Below are 18,726 nucleotides of genomic sequence, written 5' to 3'. Positions count from 1 at the left end.
AGGACTGCAGTTTGAGGCCAGCCAAGGCAAAAGACCCTAGCAAGATCCTATCTCAAAGAACAAGCCAGGTGTGGTGGTGTGTACCTGTAATCCAAGAACACAGAAAGCATAGGAAGTGGATCACAGTCTGAGACCAGCCCCAGCAAAAAGCAGAGATCCTAAACCTATTTATATACATACCTTCAACACTAGTAAGCTTTGCCTTTATAAATACACCTTCCCAAAAAGTACTTGGTACACCAACTGATGAATGGACAAACAAAAATGTGATACCCATAGACTGGAACAATATTAGGTTTTAAAAAAGAATGAGGTACTGCTCTGTCATGCAACAGAGATGAATCTTGGAAATCCCACAGAAGTGGAAGAAGCCATTTGTATGAAATGTCCAGAATATGCAAATCCACAGAGGAGGAAAGATTAGTGACTGCCTACATTCAGGGGAAACAGTAATGCTAAGGGTGATGACAAAGAGTACACGTTTCTTTCTAAGGTAATAAAAATGTTCTAAACTTGTGCACCCAGCATGGTAGCCCAGCTCGAGAGAGAGGCTTGAAGCCAGAGTGCTCGGAGTCGAGGCCAGCCTCAGGTACACAATGAGGCCCTGCCTCAGAAACCAAAGCAAAATGAAAGAAAGAAAATTGATTGTGGTAGTAACTGTGTACTCTGCGAACACCCCCAAGAACCACTGAAACCAGTAAGGATAACTTAAGAAGGTGAATTGTATGATATGTGAATTATATCTCAATACAACTTTTTAAATAAAGTATTCACGGGGGGTGGATTTCAGATACTTATTAGTGATATGTCAGCCATTAAAGTGAACACAGAATGAACAGATGAGAACATTACTACTTCAGCCTTAAAGAACACAAAAAAATTAGAGCCCTGCAAACCAAGTGATTTTCAGTATTAAGATCATCTACCTGGTTCTGTGAGAAACAACTCTCCTGACATCTTAAAGGAAAAATTCCAAGTTTAATTACTCTTGTAATCCCAGCACCCAAGAAGCAGAAGTAGGAAGATCATGAGTTCAAGACTAGTCTAGGTCACATAGCAAGACCCTATCTTAAAAAAACAACAACAACAACAACAAAAAAAAACACAGAAGAGAAAAAATACTTACTTAAATTTTTGTTTTGAATCCTAACTCCATAGAACTCTACTCCTTCACATGTATTCCAAGTCCCTAACCAAAAGGTTACTTAATCGTGCACTTAAGAACATTCCCTGTAAGAGACAGAAATTCTCTTTATAAAAACCATCAGACCTAGATGAAATGCTTTTAGGGCCATGTGGGCACTCTAAAATAAACTGGATATAATAGTGTCGCATTCTTATTAATATACATCAACGCTAGCCTTCAGTTTCATGTCCAGCCACAAAACGTCTAGTTCAAGTTCCGGTTTTATTACTTATCCAGATGTAATGGAGATTCAGTTTCAAAGTTTCTCTATGAGCAGGTATCTTAGAGACCACTAGTATAAAATGCCAAATTCAAAGTTTTTTAAATAAACAAGTATTTCTTCTGCAGGGGTAAGGGAAATCAAACAACACATTTATAGCCATTTCTCATATTCTTTTGTATCAAGTCAATGCAGAGGAAGATTCTTCTGATCCCAAATGAGAGCGTTCTAAATGTCTGATTTCTAGGTGCCCAAAGTTTTAACACAGTCATCTTCTAAGGTGCCGAGTTCTCTGCTACTCAGAGCTTTTGCCAACGCTCATCCTCTTGCCCAGATTATTCTTAGCCACCCTTCTATTCCCTTCATCTCACTCACTGAAGAACATGGAGGCAAGAGGTGTCAATTCCTCCAGGAAGTCTTCAGACACCACTTCTGTCTGCACTGACAGGATTCTGGCCATAGGATTACATAGCACTTATCATAGTACATTGTACTGTGGTTGCTCAGTTTCGTATTTTTCTTCTCTACAAGATTCAAAATTACTTTTGAGGGCAAGAAATGTTTCTGTTTTTCTCACCATGCATCCACAATTAGTTTCTAGCACAAAGTATGCACTGGACTTTTTTCTTTTTTGGGGGGAAGGCAGGTCTGGGGATTAAATGCAGGGCCTTATACTTGCTAGACAAGCACTCTACCATTGAGCTACATCCCAGCCCCTGACAAATATTTCTGAATTATATATTAAGTATGAGTGAGTAAGTAAATAGTCCATCTCAGAAACCAACATGCCTAATTCTTAGAAGCATTTACTCTGAAATTAGCTAGGGGTGTGTGTTCCATGTAGTGAAAAATATCAAAGTATAATCATTCTAACCACTTTAAACAAAGACATGTCTTCTGTTGCTGCTGTTTTCAGAGTTTAAAACTCTGAAAGTATGACTCTAGTAGAAATTCAAATATATCCAATAACAGGTACTAAATATGTTAATGTCTTAAATACAAAACACGCAAATAAACAGAAGTAAGGTGCAACTAAGGGAGACAATTAAAATAGAATTATACCATATTTCCTGAACTTGGCTGGTTCCCAAAGATCAAATTCACATGTTGCTTTTATTCATAAGCTTTGTAAAAGTAAATAAAACACAGTCCTCACCATAAATCTTAACTTACAATTCAAATTTAATCTAAATACAAACATAATCCTAAAACCTCCTCTAGGCCCACAAATACTCAGACAACCAAAATCTGATTTCCAGGACAGCAGTTTTACTTTACAATATTTATGTTGAAGAGATAAATTATGCAAATCATAATGGTTTGTGCTTGTATCATATCTAAGCTTATACTTCTGCAAGAATCAAGAGTCTACAAATTTACCTGAAGCTCAGGTTGTCTAATGAAACAATTTTACTATTTAGAACAGTTTTAATATTGATTTAGATTTAAGATCTATTTGGGAAGAGCTAATAAAAGCCTCAAACAATATGTACTGCTTCATATTATATACTTAACACTTGATCATGGTATCTATACAACAAACTCAAATTAAAAATTAATTCACAAATTAAGCGCCAACTTCATTTAAACTAGTAGTTCTATCTTCACCTTCCTTTCATGCTGTCTAACCATGTTAAAGTAATTCCAATGAAACAGCCAAGTCGTGTTTAAACTACATCAATCTTTACTAATCTTAGATGACAACCCAATTAGCCAAAAGTGCATTAGTAAGTTTTCAAGTTTAAGTTTTAAAATTCTCTTAAATTTATGAGCTTTTTATATATGCATAAAAACACTGGAAGATTTTTTTTAAGAATTAAAAATGTCAAACAAAGTGACTAGTGACATCTCAACCAACAGAGAAATAGTACCCAATTTTATTTTCTCCAGTACAATAGCAAAAAATCAAAACTTTTGGTTAAAAAAAATTCTATTCAAAGAATGGAAGGAAGCATCACATGAGTAAGAAACCACTGGTGACTACCTTTTCACTCCATGAGAATGCACTGAGATTCAGGTGGCTCTGTGCCAGGCTGGGTAAACAGACAATCAGACGGTTCAGAGCCGTGGTAGGGATGCCACCTTAAGGTTTTGTACTAGTTTGGTGCTCCTTTTTTCACTGAGTACTAGGCACCTATTACCACCTCTTAAAATAAATAAGACAATGCACGTCTAAGAATGTTTAACTCTAGTAAGGAGCACTACATAAATGAACAAATAACAGTCCCACAAAGGACAGAGAGATAAGTGCCTTAAGAAAAAGGCTGCAAAGTAAGAGGTATGCCTGGAAAACAGCATGGACAGGACATAGTATGGATAGAGGGTCAAGGAGAGACAGAAGTAGAAAGTAAGCCGGCCTACACTCAAAGAGGGCCTTTAGCACAGAGGTAATGGCTTACTTCTGACCACGGAATCTGCAACGGGGTAGAATTTGGGAACAAAGAGTGATAAAGTCAGAGATGTTTTAAAAGCCTCCAATCTCAACAGGTAGACAGTCCTGAAGAGAACTTGAAGGTGATATGACCAGTTACTACAAGCCAAGAGTAGGGCAGTGAGAATGAAAAGGAGTAACAGTGATAGACATTCACTTACAAACCAACCCCAGCCCTCTTAACTACACAGCAATCATAATGAGCCTGTTTTTTGTTTTTAAAGAGGGAGCAGTTCCAAGAGACATGCAAGTTAAAACAATCTAGTTCCAGGTACTGCCAAATGATAGGAGTGGGAAAGGAAATGCTTAAGCCTGTAAGATAGGAAGAAAAATGGTCACTTGTTAGAGGCTAAGGTTTGTGTGTACCTGTACTACACAGTATTTCATGCAAACAGCATCCAGTCCATTTTTTTTAAAGAAATGGAATGTGCTTTCACTATAGAGAAAGAACTAGAACCCAACTAGTGCTAAAATCACTGTGCTAAACTCAACTCAAGGTTAATTTGTGTCTACACATAAACACTCATTATAACACAAGACTAGACTGCCCAAGGCTTCAACTATCTCACTGGCAAGGATTCTGACACGGCCTTCACCTCCTGTTTGACAGTGTATGGGCAGCTGTTCTACATTTCACAAAGGCCAGATTATAAGAACTTATACTACAACTGGAAGAATTTAGGCCACAGAGAAAGTTAAGTGGATCAGGTGACTACTTAAGATGATAAAGAGCTTCTTGGTGCATATTTCTTTAAAGGGGTTGGCTATATTCAAGAGTAGAACGGCTGGGGATGTAGCTCCTTGGTATAACGTTTGTGTAGCATATGTAAAACCCTGGGATTAATCCCTAGCATAGCATAAAATGAAATGAACGAATGAATGGATGGAGGTTTGGCAAGACCTAAACTCTGTACACTAAAGAGAGTTTGTTTGAGAAAAAGTATGTAGGAAATATAGATATAGCTCAGGGGTAAAGCAAATGCTTAGTATGTTGAGGCCCAGAGGAGGGAGAAATGGAAGGTAGAAAGAAGGAAGAAAAGAAAAAAGCTTGCAGAAGTATATGCAAACTTTACCAAAGTAATGACCATGTGAACATATTGCCAGGGGCCCTTCCCAGAGTCTTGAAGGAAAATATTCCTCAGGGCACAAGCACCCACTTAGATCAGAATAGATAGAACTCAAGGGCTATCTCAGATAGCTATGTAATTACAGCATCAGGGATACCAGGGAGAAGCACACTTTCCTGGAAAGCACAAAAAGAGTTAAAATTGCCCAAGAAAATAAAGGCAATGAGAGTTGAGCAGCTTTGACTGGCTGATTACTCTTCTAAAGATCTCATTTGACAGGAGTAAAATACAAAGAAAGTGCGTGCCAGTTTTTACAGAAAACATATGGAAACTTACCTGGGGAAATTTGTTTTCTCTTAACTAAACAAGGAGTCTTTTCAGGTATTCTGAGTCAAAATTGAGAAGGACATTCTTAATTATAGAAAATGTGGAGAAAGAGTAAGTCACTGGAGAACGGTGACCATGATGCATTAATATTCCTCTTCATTCTTAGGTAGCTGGAAGCAACTAGGACAGGATTTAAATTTTTACATACAAAGACCCAGTATAAAGAAAGGAAAGGCAGGAAAAAGCAGTCTCCACCTGAATAAGCTTACACACAAGGGAGGCTTTTTAAAAAGAGAGAATGACAGATACTTTAAAAACTTAATTTATCCCCAAACTGTGGCACCTCAAAATAAAGTTACAACAAATCTGAAGTGTAAAATGCTAAAGGCAGAGTTCTCCTTTCTATCCAGATACCCTTATAATCAGGACTCCATGACAACAGATATGTAGGTAAGCAAATTCCACTGGACTCCCTTCCCTAGCTCTGAACCCAACTGCAGAAAGAGACGTGTCCTGCACCAAAAGTGGGGGATAAGCACAGGTTGGAGCCCAAGAGATAATGACTGTGATACAAGTGGGACCAGAGGATAAGAACCACAGAGAACAAGGTCTCTGATCTTCAGTGTACTAACCCTCAGCATTTCAATAGTCCTCCTTCTCCTCACCCATCCTCAAAACTCAACTCCAATCCAGCTGGTAGGGCAGCTCCTCCCCTCCCTACCTGCTAGTGGGATGAGCAAATGACAGGACATTCAGTGATTAAAGAGGACAGGCTAGAGAAAAATAGTGGAGATTCCAGGCTCCCTAGGGTACAATAAATGGCAGAAGGGACAGGAAGAGCACAAATTAACACATTCCCAAGCAAGCGAGGGCTGAAAGCAAGGGAAAAGATGGAATTAAACGCCTATTTTGCTACTCTGGCTACTTCAACAACATCTCTCTTCATTGATACAAAACTGACAAGCAACCAAGACAAGGGTACAAAACTTCCCAGAGTGGCCAGAGCCCTGGGCAGGGGGAACCAGTTATGTCTCAACTTTCAACTGTGATCTTGAGCTAGTCATCTCAGTCTTCTTGAGGTTTCCCTCTTCTGAGGTATGAAATGAAGGACAAGGAAACTAAGTAATTTTCATGAGTCCTTTCAGCACTAGCATACCAGAACTCTAAATAGAAACTAAAGTACACACAGAGGAATATGGACTCTGGAGACAGACTACCTGGGTTTCAAGCCCAGCTCTGCCAGGCTTAGCTGTTTAACTTTGGGCTGGTTACTTGACCTCTCTGTGCCTCAGTTTCCCTACCTGTAAGAAAGTAGAATAAAACTCCTTACATCTCATGTAGCTATCCTGAGGGTGAAATGCTGTGTTAACTGTAATTATGATGGTGGGCTTATTTTTTTTCATTCAGTCTCTTTTGCGTGTAGGCATTTGTGTGGTAAGTCGCCTTTCTCTGAAAAGTTCTTCCTGAGAGGGATGACTATTCTGACTACCACTTCCGAGGGCGCTTCTCCTCCTGCCAGGCAGATAATATTAACAGGAATTCTGTACTTGGATGCACCGAATTGCCGGATGCAGCTTCAGGACCCCACTGAAACAGAGATTGCACAAAAAGTCAGTCTACCACAGTCTAAGTATGGATAATATTGTGTTCCTTCACCACTATTTCTGTCTGGTTCAAATACTGTAACCTCAAAAAATACAGTTCCAAAGGCAGGGCATGTGGCTCAGTGATGAAGCACTTGCCAACCATGTACAAGATCACCATTAAAAACAAAAGTCCACAGTTCCCATAGAACCCCTTCCAGTAAAAAGAATTACTGGAATCATTTTTCTGGGGGGAGGGGAGAAAGGGTACTGAGGTTTGAACTCAGGGCTTTACACTTATAAAGCAGGTGCTTGAGCCATGCCTGAAGCACACCAGAATCTTTACAAAAGGATAACCCCAGTCTGTAACTAGCTTGTGACAACTGAACTTGACTTGTAATTCCATAGACCAAACTCTAGCTTCTCTAGTGACACTTATCCTACTGTTACTTATCAAAAATAATGAACCACAGGTGACCTGGGTTAGCTGATACTATGTAAAGATAATGGATCTTTAAAAAGTGACAAATTGTGCTGGAAGTGTGACTCAAGAGGTTGAGCTCCTGCCTAGCAAGTGTGAAGTGACAATCTGATTCAACAACAGTCCATGATTCAAAGTCTAGTGTCAGGAGAAAATTTTTGGTAGTGATGGTATGAAATGAGGAAAACAAACAAGGAGCCCTTTAATTAAGCAAGATCAGTGTCCACCACATTTGAGTCAAAGAAAAGAGGGTAAGGAAGGAGAGAAAGTAACTCCTTCACATACCCGATACCCTGCTGGGCTTCACCTCAGGATAACCTCACACTCACTCCTCAGCCTCAACATACGTGGCCTAATCCTTCTCACCTGTTACCACTCATATGTGCCCTGCCTCAGTTGAAACCAATTTCACCAATTCTCAAACCAAGCCCTGACTTTGCAATTCTATTTGCTCTACCTCGTTAGCACCTGGCTAAATTACAATAAAAGGCCCCTCAAGCACCTGTAATCCCAGCTGAGACTGGGATGATGGAAGATTGAGGTCAGCCAGGGCAAAATTTTTGAGACTCCATCTTAACCAGTAACTAGGCATCATGGTGTACACCTGTCATTCCAAGCTAGGTGGGAGGCTGAAATTGGGAGGATTGTGGTTCTAGCCCAGCACAGGCAATGAAGTTTATGAGACCCCATCTCAATGGGGAAAAAAACTGGACCTGGCAGCAAGCACCTGTCATCCCAGTGATGATGGAGATCATAAAACAGGAGACTAGCCTGGGTAAAAAGGAAAACCCTACCACCAGAATAACCAGAGCAAAAACGGCTGGAGGCATGGCTCAAGCAGTAGAGCACCTGCATACCAAGAGCAAAGATTTGGGTTCAAACCCCAGCCCTACACAGGAAAAAAAAAAAAAAAACCCTCTCAAATCCATCAGAGATTGTTTTTCTTAAAACCCAAAGTTTTGTACATGGATAAACCTCAAACAAATCAGGCTAAATAAGACAGCCCAGCTTTAAGATAATGTTTTGTGATACTCTGGAAAAGGCAAAACTATGGGTGTGAGAAACACATCAGTGGTTGCCAGGTGCTGGCAGAAGAAGTTAGTCCCTCCAGAACATGGAGGGATTTTACAGGGTGATGTAAATGTTCTTCATCTTGGTTGAGGTGGTGCTTACAGGACTTCTACCAAGTACACCCAACTGCACAGTTAAAGTGTGTCAATTTTACCAGGCATAAATTATACCTTAATTTAAAAGAAATTAGGGGAAAATTCTAAGACCCTGTTCCATTGCCTATAAGTTCCACAGCATTGCTGATCTGGCCACTAACTTGCCCTACACATTTCAGCTGTACCTAAGTGTTTAAAATGTCCTGTGCTCTTCAACAGAAGTCTCTCACCATCAGCCCCTTCTTCAACACAGCTTTTCTGAATTAAGTCCTCTGGGCTGTCTCTTTGCCTCTCCCACCCCTCATATTCTCAGGCTTGTAAGTTAGATGTCCTTCCTGTGGAACCTAGTAATACCTGGTATTTTCCCTCACCACTGCACTCACAGAACTCCATTACACATATCATGAAGGCATATGTTAGAGAACAATGACCTCATCTCTCATGAGTCAAGTGAAATACAAACTCTTTGAGAAGAGGACTATTTTTTTATTTACATGTGTGTATGTACCCCAGCACATTGTAGACACCCAATAAATCTATACTGGTATATGTAGGCTTTGCCTGTCTGCTTCATTAATGTATCCCCATCACTTATAAGAGTGCCTACTTGGCTCAATAAATATACAGTCCTCATTTAGTATGGTAATGCAAGACCATAAAAGTGGTCACACAATCTGAAACCATGCAGAGCAATCTTTAACCAATAAAAAAATGATCATTGTTCCATGATCTTAAAAAAAAATTTGTCACCAGGTATGGAGGCAAATCCAGCATTTGGAATATTGAGATGGTAGCAGTTTGAGGCTAGCATGGGCTACATAGTGAGACCCTGTCTCTAAAACAAAAATTAAATTAAAAATAATTTTTACATTAATACTTAAAAATAAATCAAAACATTGAAAACTTACTACCAGTTATAAATGTATAGGACAATAGAAAAACAAAGCCCAGCATTTTTTTAAGTACACTGGAAAATTTGCTCATTGAAGTATTTGTATCTTTTCTATGCCTTAATGCACTCCCATATTCTGTTCTAAGTCTTGATTAACTTCCAACATTTTAGCCTTTGTGTCTTCACAGTCAAGCAGTATCTCTCAGAGTTCCTTCAGAAAGGTTAAGTTTTCCAGCATCCTTTCCTCCTCATCCTTTTTAACGTAATGACACTCCTGATTTATGTCAATAAGTTAGTTAACCAACACTGAGGTCCCCTGGCTGCATATACAGACTCTAAAACACTAATGTTTCCTCTAGATGTTTTTTTCCAGAAACCTAGTTCAAATTTTACTTCAAGTGTGAACTCTCTTCATTTCTTTGCTACACTTTAATCTTTGTTAACTGATTTCCTCTTTTGGCTATCCCTTTTTATGACATGTTATATGGGTTTATCACAGGAGACAAGGAGGCAACACAACTACATGTTTTGCTGTCTGTTAATGAATCAAATAACAGAAAGAGCTAATGGCACTTTACACAATTACGCACAGCCCATAAAACATGATAACCAAAATTTGGACATGTTGTTGGGAGCCTGCTGTTATTTAATTAACCATGTTAACTGAAAACTAGAATCAAATAAAATGAAAAATAGCTGTATTGAATAAGTAAATATTTTTAGAATGAATGTACTGACTCAGGACTGGAGTAGATTTATGAAATAAGAGTTGATACTCTTTCTATCCCCATCTTCTAACATTACAGAATTATGACAATTCCCTAAAGACCAAGCCTCAGTCAAATTAGAGTATAACAGATTATATAAGAAATCTAGACTGTAATTTCAACTCCATTACTAATAACAAAATTATATACTCACATTGTATTTCTATAGCATTCTGTATAAAAGAAAGTCAATAATACTATCTTCTTTACAAGGTTGTTGTGAGGATCAAGGAAGAATAATATTAGAAAGTATTTTTAAAAATTCACCTAGACGCAATCATATCAACTATACACTTAGACTATCACAGGCACTACTGTAAGCCTTTCCTAAGTGTTCTCATAGAATCCAACCAACAAGATAAGTGGCATTATAATCCCCATTATATAGAATACCAAAGCATAAAGAAGTTAAATAACCATCCAAGAACATCCAAATAGTATGCAACAAAGCCAGGATTTGGACTCAGAAAGTAATTGCATAGGTCAAGTTCTTCAAAACTTTATTACTGTCTGCTTTTCTTTGAAAGAAAAATATGGTTCCCATATATCTACACACACACACACACACACACACACACACACACAAATTCCTATACATATGCATCTATCACTAACTCCTAAATGTTGCACAAATCTAATTTAATATGACTCAACATCATAACCAGTTAATACCAGTTAATACTGCTGGGACACTTTTGGATTTCTAGCAAAAGCACAAGGAAGCAAAACATCCACCGATTCCAGGAGCCAGAAAGACCATTCCCAGAGTGCAAAAGGAGACAAAGGAATAGAATGGAAAAGTTCAAATAGGTTCAATTATTTTGCTCAAATAAACAGAAACATTAATACCAGAATAGAACCAATTAAGAAATAAAATTCACTTTGCAAGAATAAGGAAAGACTTGTATTTATCATGAGTGTGTAAAAAAGGAAGAGTGTTATAAAAACAAGATATGTAGAGCCAACAAGCTTCATTGACATTTTCACTACCACTGACCCTGAAAGTTAATAACACTGCTTGCTAAGGTCTGATTTCACAAAGAATTCCATATGGAACAGGAACGTGAGAGCCTAATAAGGATGTATGATACAAAAGCAAAGGGATTAGTTAACTAAAATAAGTGGATTCCTCTCTAAATATAATCCGCTCATAAGGACATTTAGAACATTTGTATCTCATTAGGGGTATTAAGTGAGAAAAGATTCTCAGTACCAAACAGTCCTAATTATAATTCATTGTAGGAAATAAAGTGAGTTTTCTTAAGTAAAATGGAAAATGTATCACAAGAAACAGCTTTAATATAATAACAGGACTGTCAACAAAGTCAGACACCAAAACAAACCTAATATGCCAAAGGAATACTAACTGAAAACTGAATAACTGCTCTAATAATACCATGTGTTTTTTTAGATTATTTCTCAATCCTTTACACTCTCCTTTGTCTTATTATTAATAATAACAATCCAAGGCAGAAGTAAGTGCCTTAGGAAAGAGTACAAAATTTATAAACAGCAGAAAGAAAATAAAAGAACAAACTAAACATGAATGTGTTTGCCCCCATCACACCTTTCATCAAGGTAACACCAGCAATGAGAACAAGATGGTGGGTAAAATGACTTCACTAGCTGGTGGGCAACTATTTTGGGAAGGCTCAATTTTAGTTTTAAATTCCACCAAAAAAGGGGCACTCGTCATTCATGTCTTGAAACAGAAAATTCTTTAACTGATAAACAGTGGGTTGTGTGATTTACAGATTATAAGGTAAGAAGTCAGAGGTGGTGCCACTGCTAGGTATAAATGACACTGGCTCTGCCTTTCTCATTGCCAAAAGTCACCTCCTGCTGTTAGTCTGGTCCATTGCCTCTGTGAACATCACAGCCGCATTCCAAAGCTTTTTTTTTTTTTTTTGTCTTTATCTCTGGATAGAAAACTATCCACCTTCCTCCAGCACACTTCCTCTTACAAATTACTGACCAGAACTTAATCACATGACTAGTCAGAAGACCAATCACTGCTAAGGAGAATGCAATTATCATGGCTGAGGTTTTTTTCTATTGATCAGGTATCGTCTCTCCTCCTTGTTGAAATAGGGCATTCCTGTTCCCATCCTCCATCCCCAGCCACCTGGAGAGAGGTGGGATAGACATCAGTATTTTGAGGTGGACGTCAAATATTTAACTCAATTATTTTTAAAAATCCATATGACAACTATAAAAGGGCTCCTTTATATAAAGAAGCATAACAGTCAATATCACTATCTAGAGCTGGCTAAAAGAACACCGTATCATTACATAAACCGGGCACCAGAAAGCAATGAACTATTTTACTTGCTAGGTGAGTAAGAGCCAATAAATCAAAGCAGCTTTTAAAAAAGCAGAATTTCTCAGTCGACAACATGAATCAGAAGAAACAATCTAAGTTCTCTTCAATTTTACACTTTCCAATGTGATCTAGCTGAGCAATCTTATCCAACCTCACCTTTCTCTAGTCAGTTTCTGCTTAGGGAATTGGGGAGCAGAGGGAAGGAACACATGGGTTTATACATGTCAATCATCCCTTTTTGTTTTAATTAGCATCCTCTCTCATTTAGGCAATTTCTTCCTTCCTTGAAAAGCAGTGTCAGGGTCAAGTTATCTGATAGAAAGAAAGAAACACACGCTCACACACACACACACACACACACAAGACACCTTTCTGTATTTGGGCTTTCAGTCATAACTTTATGATAAAGGAAAATTCAAATATCCCAAAGAAACACAGAATACAAGCCCTCTTCTATATCTTCACTCTACAGACTGCATTCATCCTAATATTAGAACCATTAGGCTGATCCCTTTCTGAAGTAGGAATGCAATTTCACTAAGTTTTTCTCATTTTTAAGCTAACCTGAAACACAAACCCCAAGCCCCACAAATACAACCATCTTTGCAACCTACGTGCTTTGGGCTGAAGTTGTTTTTGTCTCTGGGAACACCTAATTTTCCAAGTAATGTCATCATTTGTCATTCAAGTATTATCACAAGGTATAATTCAGGGTCCATCTCAGATGTCCCCTTTTCCTCCATGCATGAGGATAACCCAAGCGCCTGAATCATTCTTCACAGGGCTCATTCATGATCCAGTCTATCTCTCAACTTCCCTAAATTCTTTAGCTGACTCAAGAAAAATGCAATGCTGTATTATAGTCCCCAGAAACAATGAGACTAAAAGGGAAGCAGACTATAGGTGAAAACAGGAATATTGCCTTCATTCTTCCTCACCTATTTGGGGGAGCCTTTAAAGCAATACAGGTGGAAAAGACCTAGCAAAGGAAGTGGGAAAGCTCAAGAGAACACAGTAAGGAGGATGCCACATTTGACTGGTTTTTCGTCTCTTTTTTCTTTTGAGGGGGTGACAGGAGGTTTGAACTCAGGGCCTCACACTTAATAAAGAGGCACTCTACCACTTGAACTACACCCTAGCCCTTTTCTGCTTTAGTTATTTTTCAAATAAGGACTTGTGTTTTTGCCTGGGACTGGCCTAGGACCATGATCCTCCTACCTAAGCCTGTCTCTCTTACCTATGCCTCATATGTAGCATAGCTAAAACCATAAGCAGGTACCACTACACCTGGCTTTTGTTGAGATGGGGGTCCTAGGTAACTTTTGCCTGGGCTTGCCTTGAACCAAGATCTTTCCTATCTCTTCCTCCTTACAGATATGAGCCAACGTGCTGGTCTCAACTGGTTTACCTATACTCCAGAGATTCTCAATCTGCACACATATACACAAACAAAGAATGACTGCTAATTCTGGTCAGGTTTTTTTCTTAAACACACTACAGAAGTCACTGTAATACCGGAAACATTTGCAATACTGAGACATCTGATGACAATTACAGGAATCCTGGAAGGGGAAAGAATGCTCAGGGAAGGCCAGACACCCATGCAATTATAAACCCCAGCTCAGCCCGAGCCTTCTCCACACCATGCACATCACTGCCAGCAAGCAGGGGTGGTAATGCTACTCTCCACATTCCCAGGCAGATCCTAAGGACAGGCATGCGCACACACACTGTTCCAGACAGAACACCACTACTTTGGTTTCACTGGTTTTCTCATCCTTTGAAGTAAGACACTTCGTGACTGTCATGAGTTTAGTTCCCAAGAGTGTGAGATTTATGGGAGCCAAGACTTTCATAGTAAAGAGATGATTTAAAAGTCAAACCACTGAAAATGTTAGTACAAAACTAAAACTTTCTAAGTTCCTTTATTACTTAAATTAATCCTTGCGAAATGCAGGGAAAAGGGGTGGGGAGGTAAAGGTTGTGGTCAGAAGGAGAAAAGGTACTCACATTTACTGAACACGTCTATGAGCAAGTTACTTTCAGGATTAGCAAAACTTGCAATGAAGATGGCACCCTGATTTTAATGACAATGCAAGCTCAGAACAACAACATACCTAATCCCACAGCTCTAAAATAAGGACAATGGGTTATGGCCCCAAATCAATTTGACTCCAGAGCCCATATTCCTCCTCCTAAGCCAAACTGCCAATGGGTCAGCAAGAACATCAAACAGGAATAGGACCAGAGTAACCATTCAAGGTACAACTGACTTCATTTCTTTCTTCTTAAATACTTTAGTCATATATCCATTTCTTAACAACTAATATGTCATTATTACATTCCCATGTCATTAAAAATTGCATATCACAATATGCATTATAATTGAAGTATTCCAACTTAAAGCCCTATACTAACAGGACAAGGACACTTAAAAGACTTGAAATTGTACATTCAATGTAAATGTCTGAATAAACAAGTACAGGAGTCTACTCAACAATAAATCAGGATTTCATGGAGTCCTGCTTCAAGAGAATTAACTTGAGTAGAATCACATTTGACATACCTTTGTATATTAATAACTATAATCAATTCATTGATATACAGTAAACACACAAAATCCAAAATTAAGATTGCTAACTATCATTCAATTATCTTCAATCAATGCCTTTTGTTGAGTCTCCATGGAATTCAAAAGTGTCAAACATTGTCAGATTTTCTTTATATAAAGTTGTAAGTTGAGTACTTGCTTTAATATAAACAAGAAGTAGAAGTTTGACAATATGATACACAAAAAGAACTGCTTGGCTACCTTAAAAAACATGGTGGTTGTAGCAATAAGTAAGATAGGCATAATAATAAAAGTAAAATGGTGATGATGACAATGAGAGCTTTCAATTATTAAGTCTTTCTCAATGTCAGTCACTATTTCTAAACTGTAGTATAGATTCTTGCATTTAACCCTCTCAATATCTCTTAAAGTAGTAACAACTATTATCCCCATAAAGTAACAACCAATTTGAACTCAGAAAGCTTGAGTTCAAGTCCATTCTTTGTTCTAATGAGCTAGAAACAGCTTCAACAAACTTCTCAAGGTTAGAGCTTACAATGGTGTAAATTAAATGGGCTCTCATGTCCTATGGATTTGATGTCCACCTGAGAATATATATGTGGCCCCTCCCAACCCATGGAAACCATGCATTACTACATAATCATGTCACAGAATTTCATCATGGCTTCACAATCTTTCCCAGCACAGCAATCTAGGAAGTTACTAATAATTAGCATGTGTTAGCTTTTAGGAGGCTCTTTTGGTCTCCTAAAGCCTAAAGATGACATTATCACTTAGTTTAAGGCTAGGTATATATCTGGTAAGACTGTCATAAAGTTCAAAAGCTAAAGCTTCAAGGTTAGGAATGTAGGTCAGTGGTAAGTGCTTGCCTTCCAGCCGCAAGGCCCTGGGTTCAATCCCCACTACCATCACAAAGGAAAAAAAAAAAAAGCTAAAGCTTACCAGTGAGAAACTGGAACCCCTCAAGATGAGAAAGGTCTATTAAAACCTGGTATCCAGCTGAAAAGTCTCGAGAAACTGTGGTTGCTTGCCACCCCGGAAAGCTGGCTGACCTGAACACTCATATATCTCCACATCAACCAAAACTAAAGTTACCACTCTAATCTGCCAGTGTTGGGCTTGAAAACCCAAGCCAAGCCTCAAAGCTATCCTACCAAAGAGAAGACTGACTCCAAAAGGAAAATGTGGTGTATCCACAGGGGCGGGGTTAGGGGAAGGTCCATCTCCTGATTTTCATCTGGCCCAGATCCCATGTATCAAGTTAATGTTTCAGCTCAGTGAAAGTAATTACCAGCCAGGCTCTGCAATCCATCAATTCACCCTGGGCATTCCTGCTGATTCTTTCTTTGGTCTCTAGGACCCAAGAATCCCTTTTGTTGATCTGTAAGTGCAAAGGAAAGGTTGGTTGTTACTAGTTTCTCTCTTTCTATTCTAAATTTCTGCCAAGTAATTAGGAACAGAAAATGAACTATTTTCAAGTTTTTTAATGGATGCTAGGGGGCTAGAGTAGGCACAGAATTTCACAAAAATAAGATTAAAACCATACATCTTTGATGCTCCCCCCTCCAAGTAGAATGGACAAATGTAATTTGGCTCTAGGCTGTGAACTCAGAAACTTGATCCAAATCACCTCCATTCTAATTTAGGTAGTTTGGCAAGAGTACCTTAGTCAATAAATGAAATGTATAAGCATTTACAAAAGATGTTCCTATATCCTCACAACTACTCTAAAAGAAAGTATTACTAGCATTCCCATTTTATAGACAAGGATAACAAAGTTCAGAGTTAAAAGTACTACCCCTAAGATCACACTTAAACTGTAACAAAGCTGTCTCCTGACTCCACTATACTTCTATGTAATTATTCCAACTGTATCATGTTATAGACTAAAGGAATTCCCCTAACTGGAAGTAATATTTAAAATTACATTAAGATCTTTATGAATTAAAAAAAGCCATCCGAGGGCCTTAGGTGTGGGTCAAGTGACAGAGCACTTGCATGGAAAGCACAAGCCCTGAGTTCAAACCCCAATACTGCAAAAATAATAATAATCCATTCTAAGTGCCAACCATTGAGTAAGCATGTGCTTATTTGGAATTTCCCACTAAACTACATAGAAATGATAGAAGAATTCTGGAATTACCCTCAATGCTCCCTGCCACCCGTAAGTCCATTTTCATGGCATAACTACACCGACAAGCCTAAAAATATAATAAACTGATACCTACGGAATATATGAATAGCAGGTAGAAGGTAAAGAACCATGTAGCAATAATGACAACAATGGTTAGCCCTTTCTGTCACTTAAGCTGAAAACAGAACTGTTGTTTTTAGTCACCAGCAAACCCTGTGGTAAGCGATCTATCACCATACATACCCCACAATCTGAATGTCAAGTGGCTCAGAGCTGTGCAGTTTCAATGTTTCAGTAAATAATGCTTCCGTGAACATCAGACCATGTGTATGATGGTGGTTCCATAGAATATAATGGAGCTGAAAAATTTTACGACCTAGTGAACACATAGCTCAAGAGAAGGCAGAAGAAAAAGAAATAGCTGGAGAAGAAAAGCTTCACAGTGAAGAATTTGGGAGCCACTTTTACAGACAAGAGCCTTAAAAAATGTTGAAAACATGGCTCCAAACACCAAAAAGTGTTCATTAGTACAGAATGTTTGTGGGGCATTATCTGCTTATACGCAAATCTATGATGAAAAAGGAAACAAACCCCACAAACCACCAACCATTCTGAACAGAGAAGAGCCTCAGGCAGGTACTCAGGAAGGACTGAGAAGGCACTGGTCAGAGAAGAAGACAGCTCCACAGTGTTATTGCCCCTAAAGACCTTCCAGTGGGGCAGGATGTAGAGGTGGAACACAGTGATATCCACAATCCTACATGTAGACCTAGGCTAATGTGTGTTTGCCTATTGATTTTTAACAAAACGTTTAAAAAGCAAAAAAACCTTTAAAAATAGAGAAAATCATGCTTTTGGGATAAAATGTACAATGAGTTTTAAGCTAAGTATCATTAACAAAGCCAAAAAATTAAAACAATAAAGTTTATAAAGTAAACTATTATAGTAAGCTAAGGTTAATTTATTATTGAAGAATTTTTCTGTAAATTTAGTGCAGCCCAAGTATACAGTGTTTATAAAATCTACAGTCATTTACATTAATGTTTCAGGCCTTCATCTTCACTCCCAAGCCACTCACTTATCCACTCACAACAACTTACAGTCCTGCAAGCTCCATTCATAGTAAGTGCCTATAAAGTCCACCATTTTTCAAAAATCTTACATAATATTTTTGCTAGATCTTTTCTGTATGTAGATACATTTAGATACACAAATATTATTGTGTTATAACTGCTTATTGTATTTAGCACAATAACATGCTGTTTGTAGCCTAGGAGAAATAGGCTATACCCTACCTCCTTGAAAAGCAGGCTATACCATCTAAGACAGTGTAAGGACACATTATGATGTCCACATGACAACCACATCTCTTAAATCTCCTAGTGTCATCCCCATTCTTAAGTGACACATGACTGCATAGACATTAAGAAGCCTGAATTTCCCATGATATAGAACGAAGGTTCCAGGGTCTACAATTACAACAGGCAATGTCTGGCTCCTTAGACATATCACACTCAGCTATAATATACTTACATACTTTTCTTTATTCTGATTCTACAGATAATATATTCTAGCTG

At 38.3% G+C, this 18,726-nt stretch overlaps 1 protein-coding gene across 13 annotated transcripts in view; it reads right to left on the bottom strand.

Annotated features, from left to right (window-relative positions):
• Nucleotides 1–18,726, bottom strand: part of Bnc2 (basonuclin zinc finger protein 2) — a 420,512-nt gene that overhangs the window by 335,032 nt on the left and 66,754 nt on the right. For 9 of the 13 annotated variants that reach the window (XM_074051763.1, XM_074051764.1, XM_074051766.1 and 6 more), the window contains exon 2: nucleotides 16,307–16,396. The exons of 3 other annotated variants lie outside the window; for them this stretch is intronic. In XM_074051763.1, coding sequence (XP_073907864.1) covers nucleotides 16,307–16,396 — 90 coding nt within the window. One more of the 13 variants, XM_074051773.1, reaches the window with a different exon arrangement.

The sequence above is a fragment of the Castor canadensis genome, chromosome 13, assembly GCF_047511655.1.
Source record: "Castor canadensis chromosome 13, mCasCan1.hap1v2, whole genome shotgun sequence".
NCBI lineage: Eukaryota > Metazoa > Chordata > Mammalia > Rodentia > Castoridae > Castor > Castor canadensis.
The sequence above is the reverse complement of the archived record's forward strand: the minus strand, read 5'-3'. Positions and strand labels throughout refer to the sequence as shown.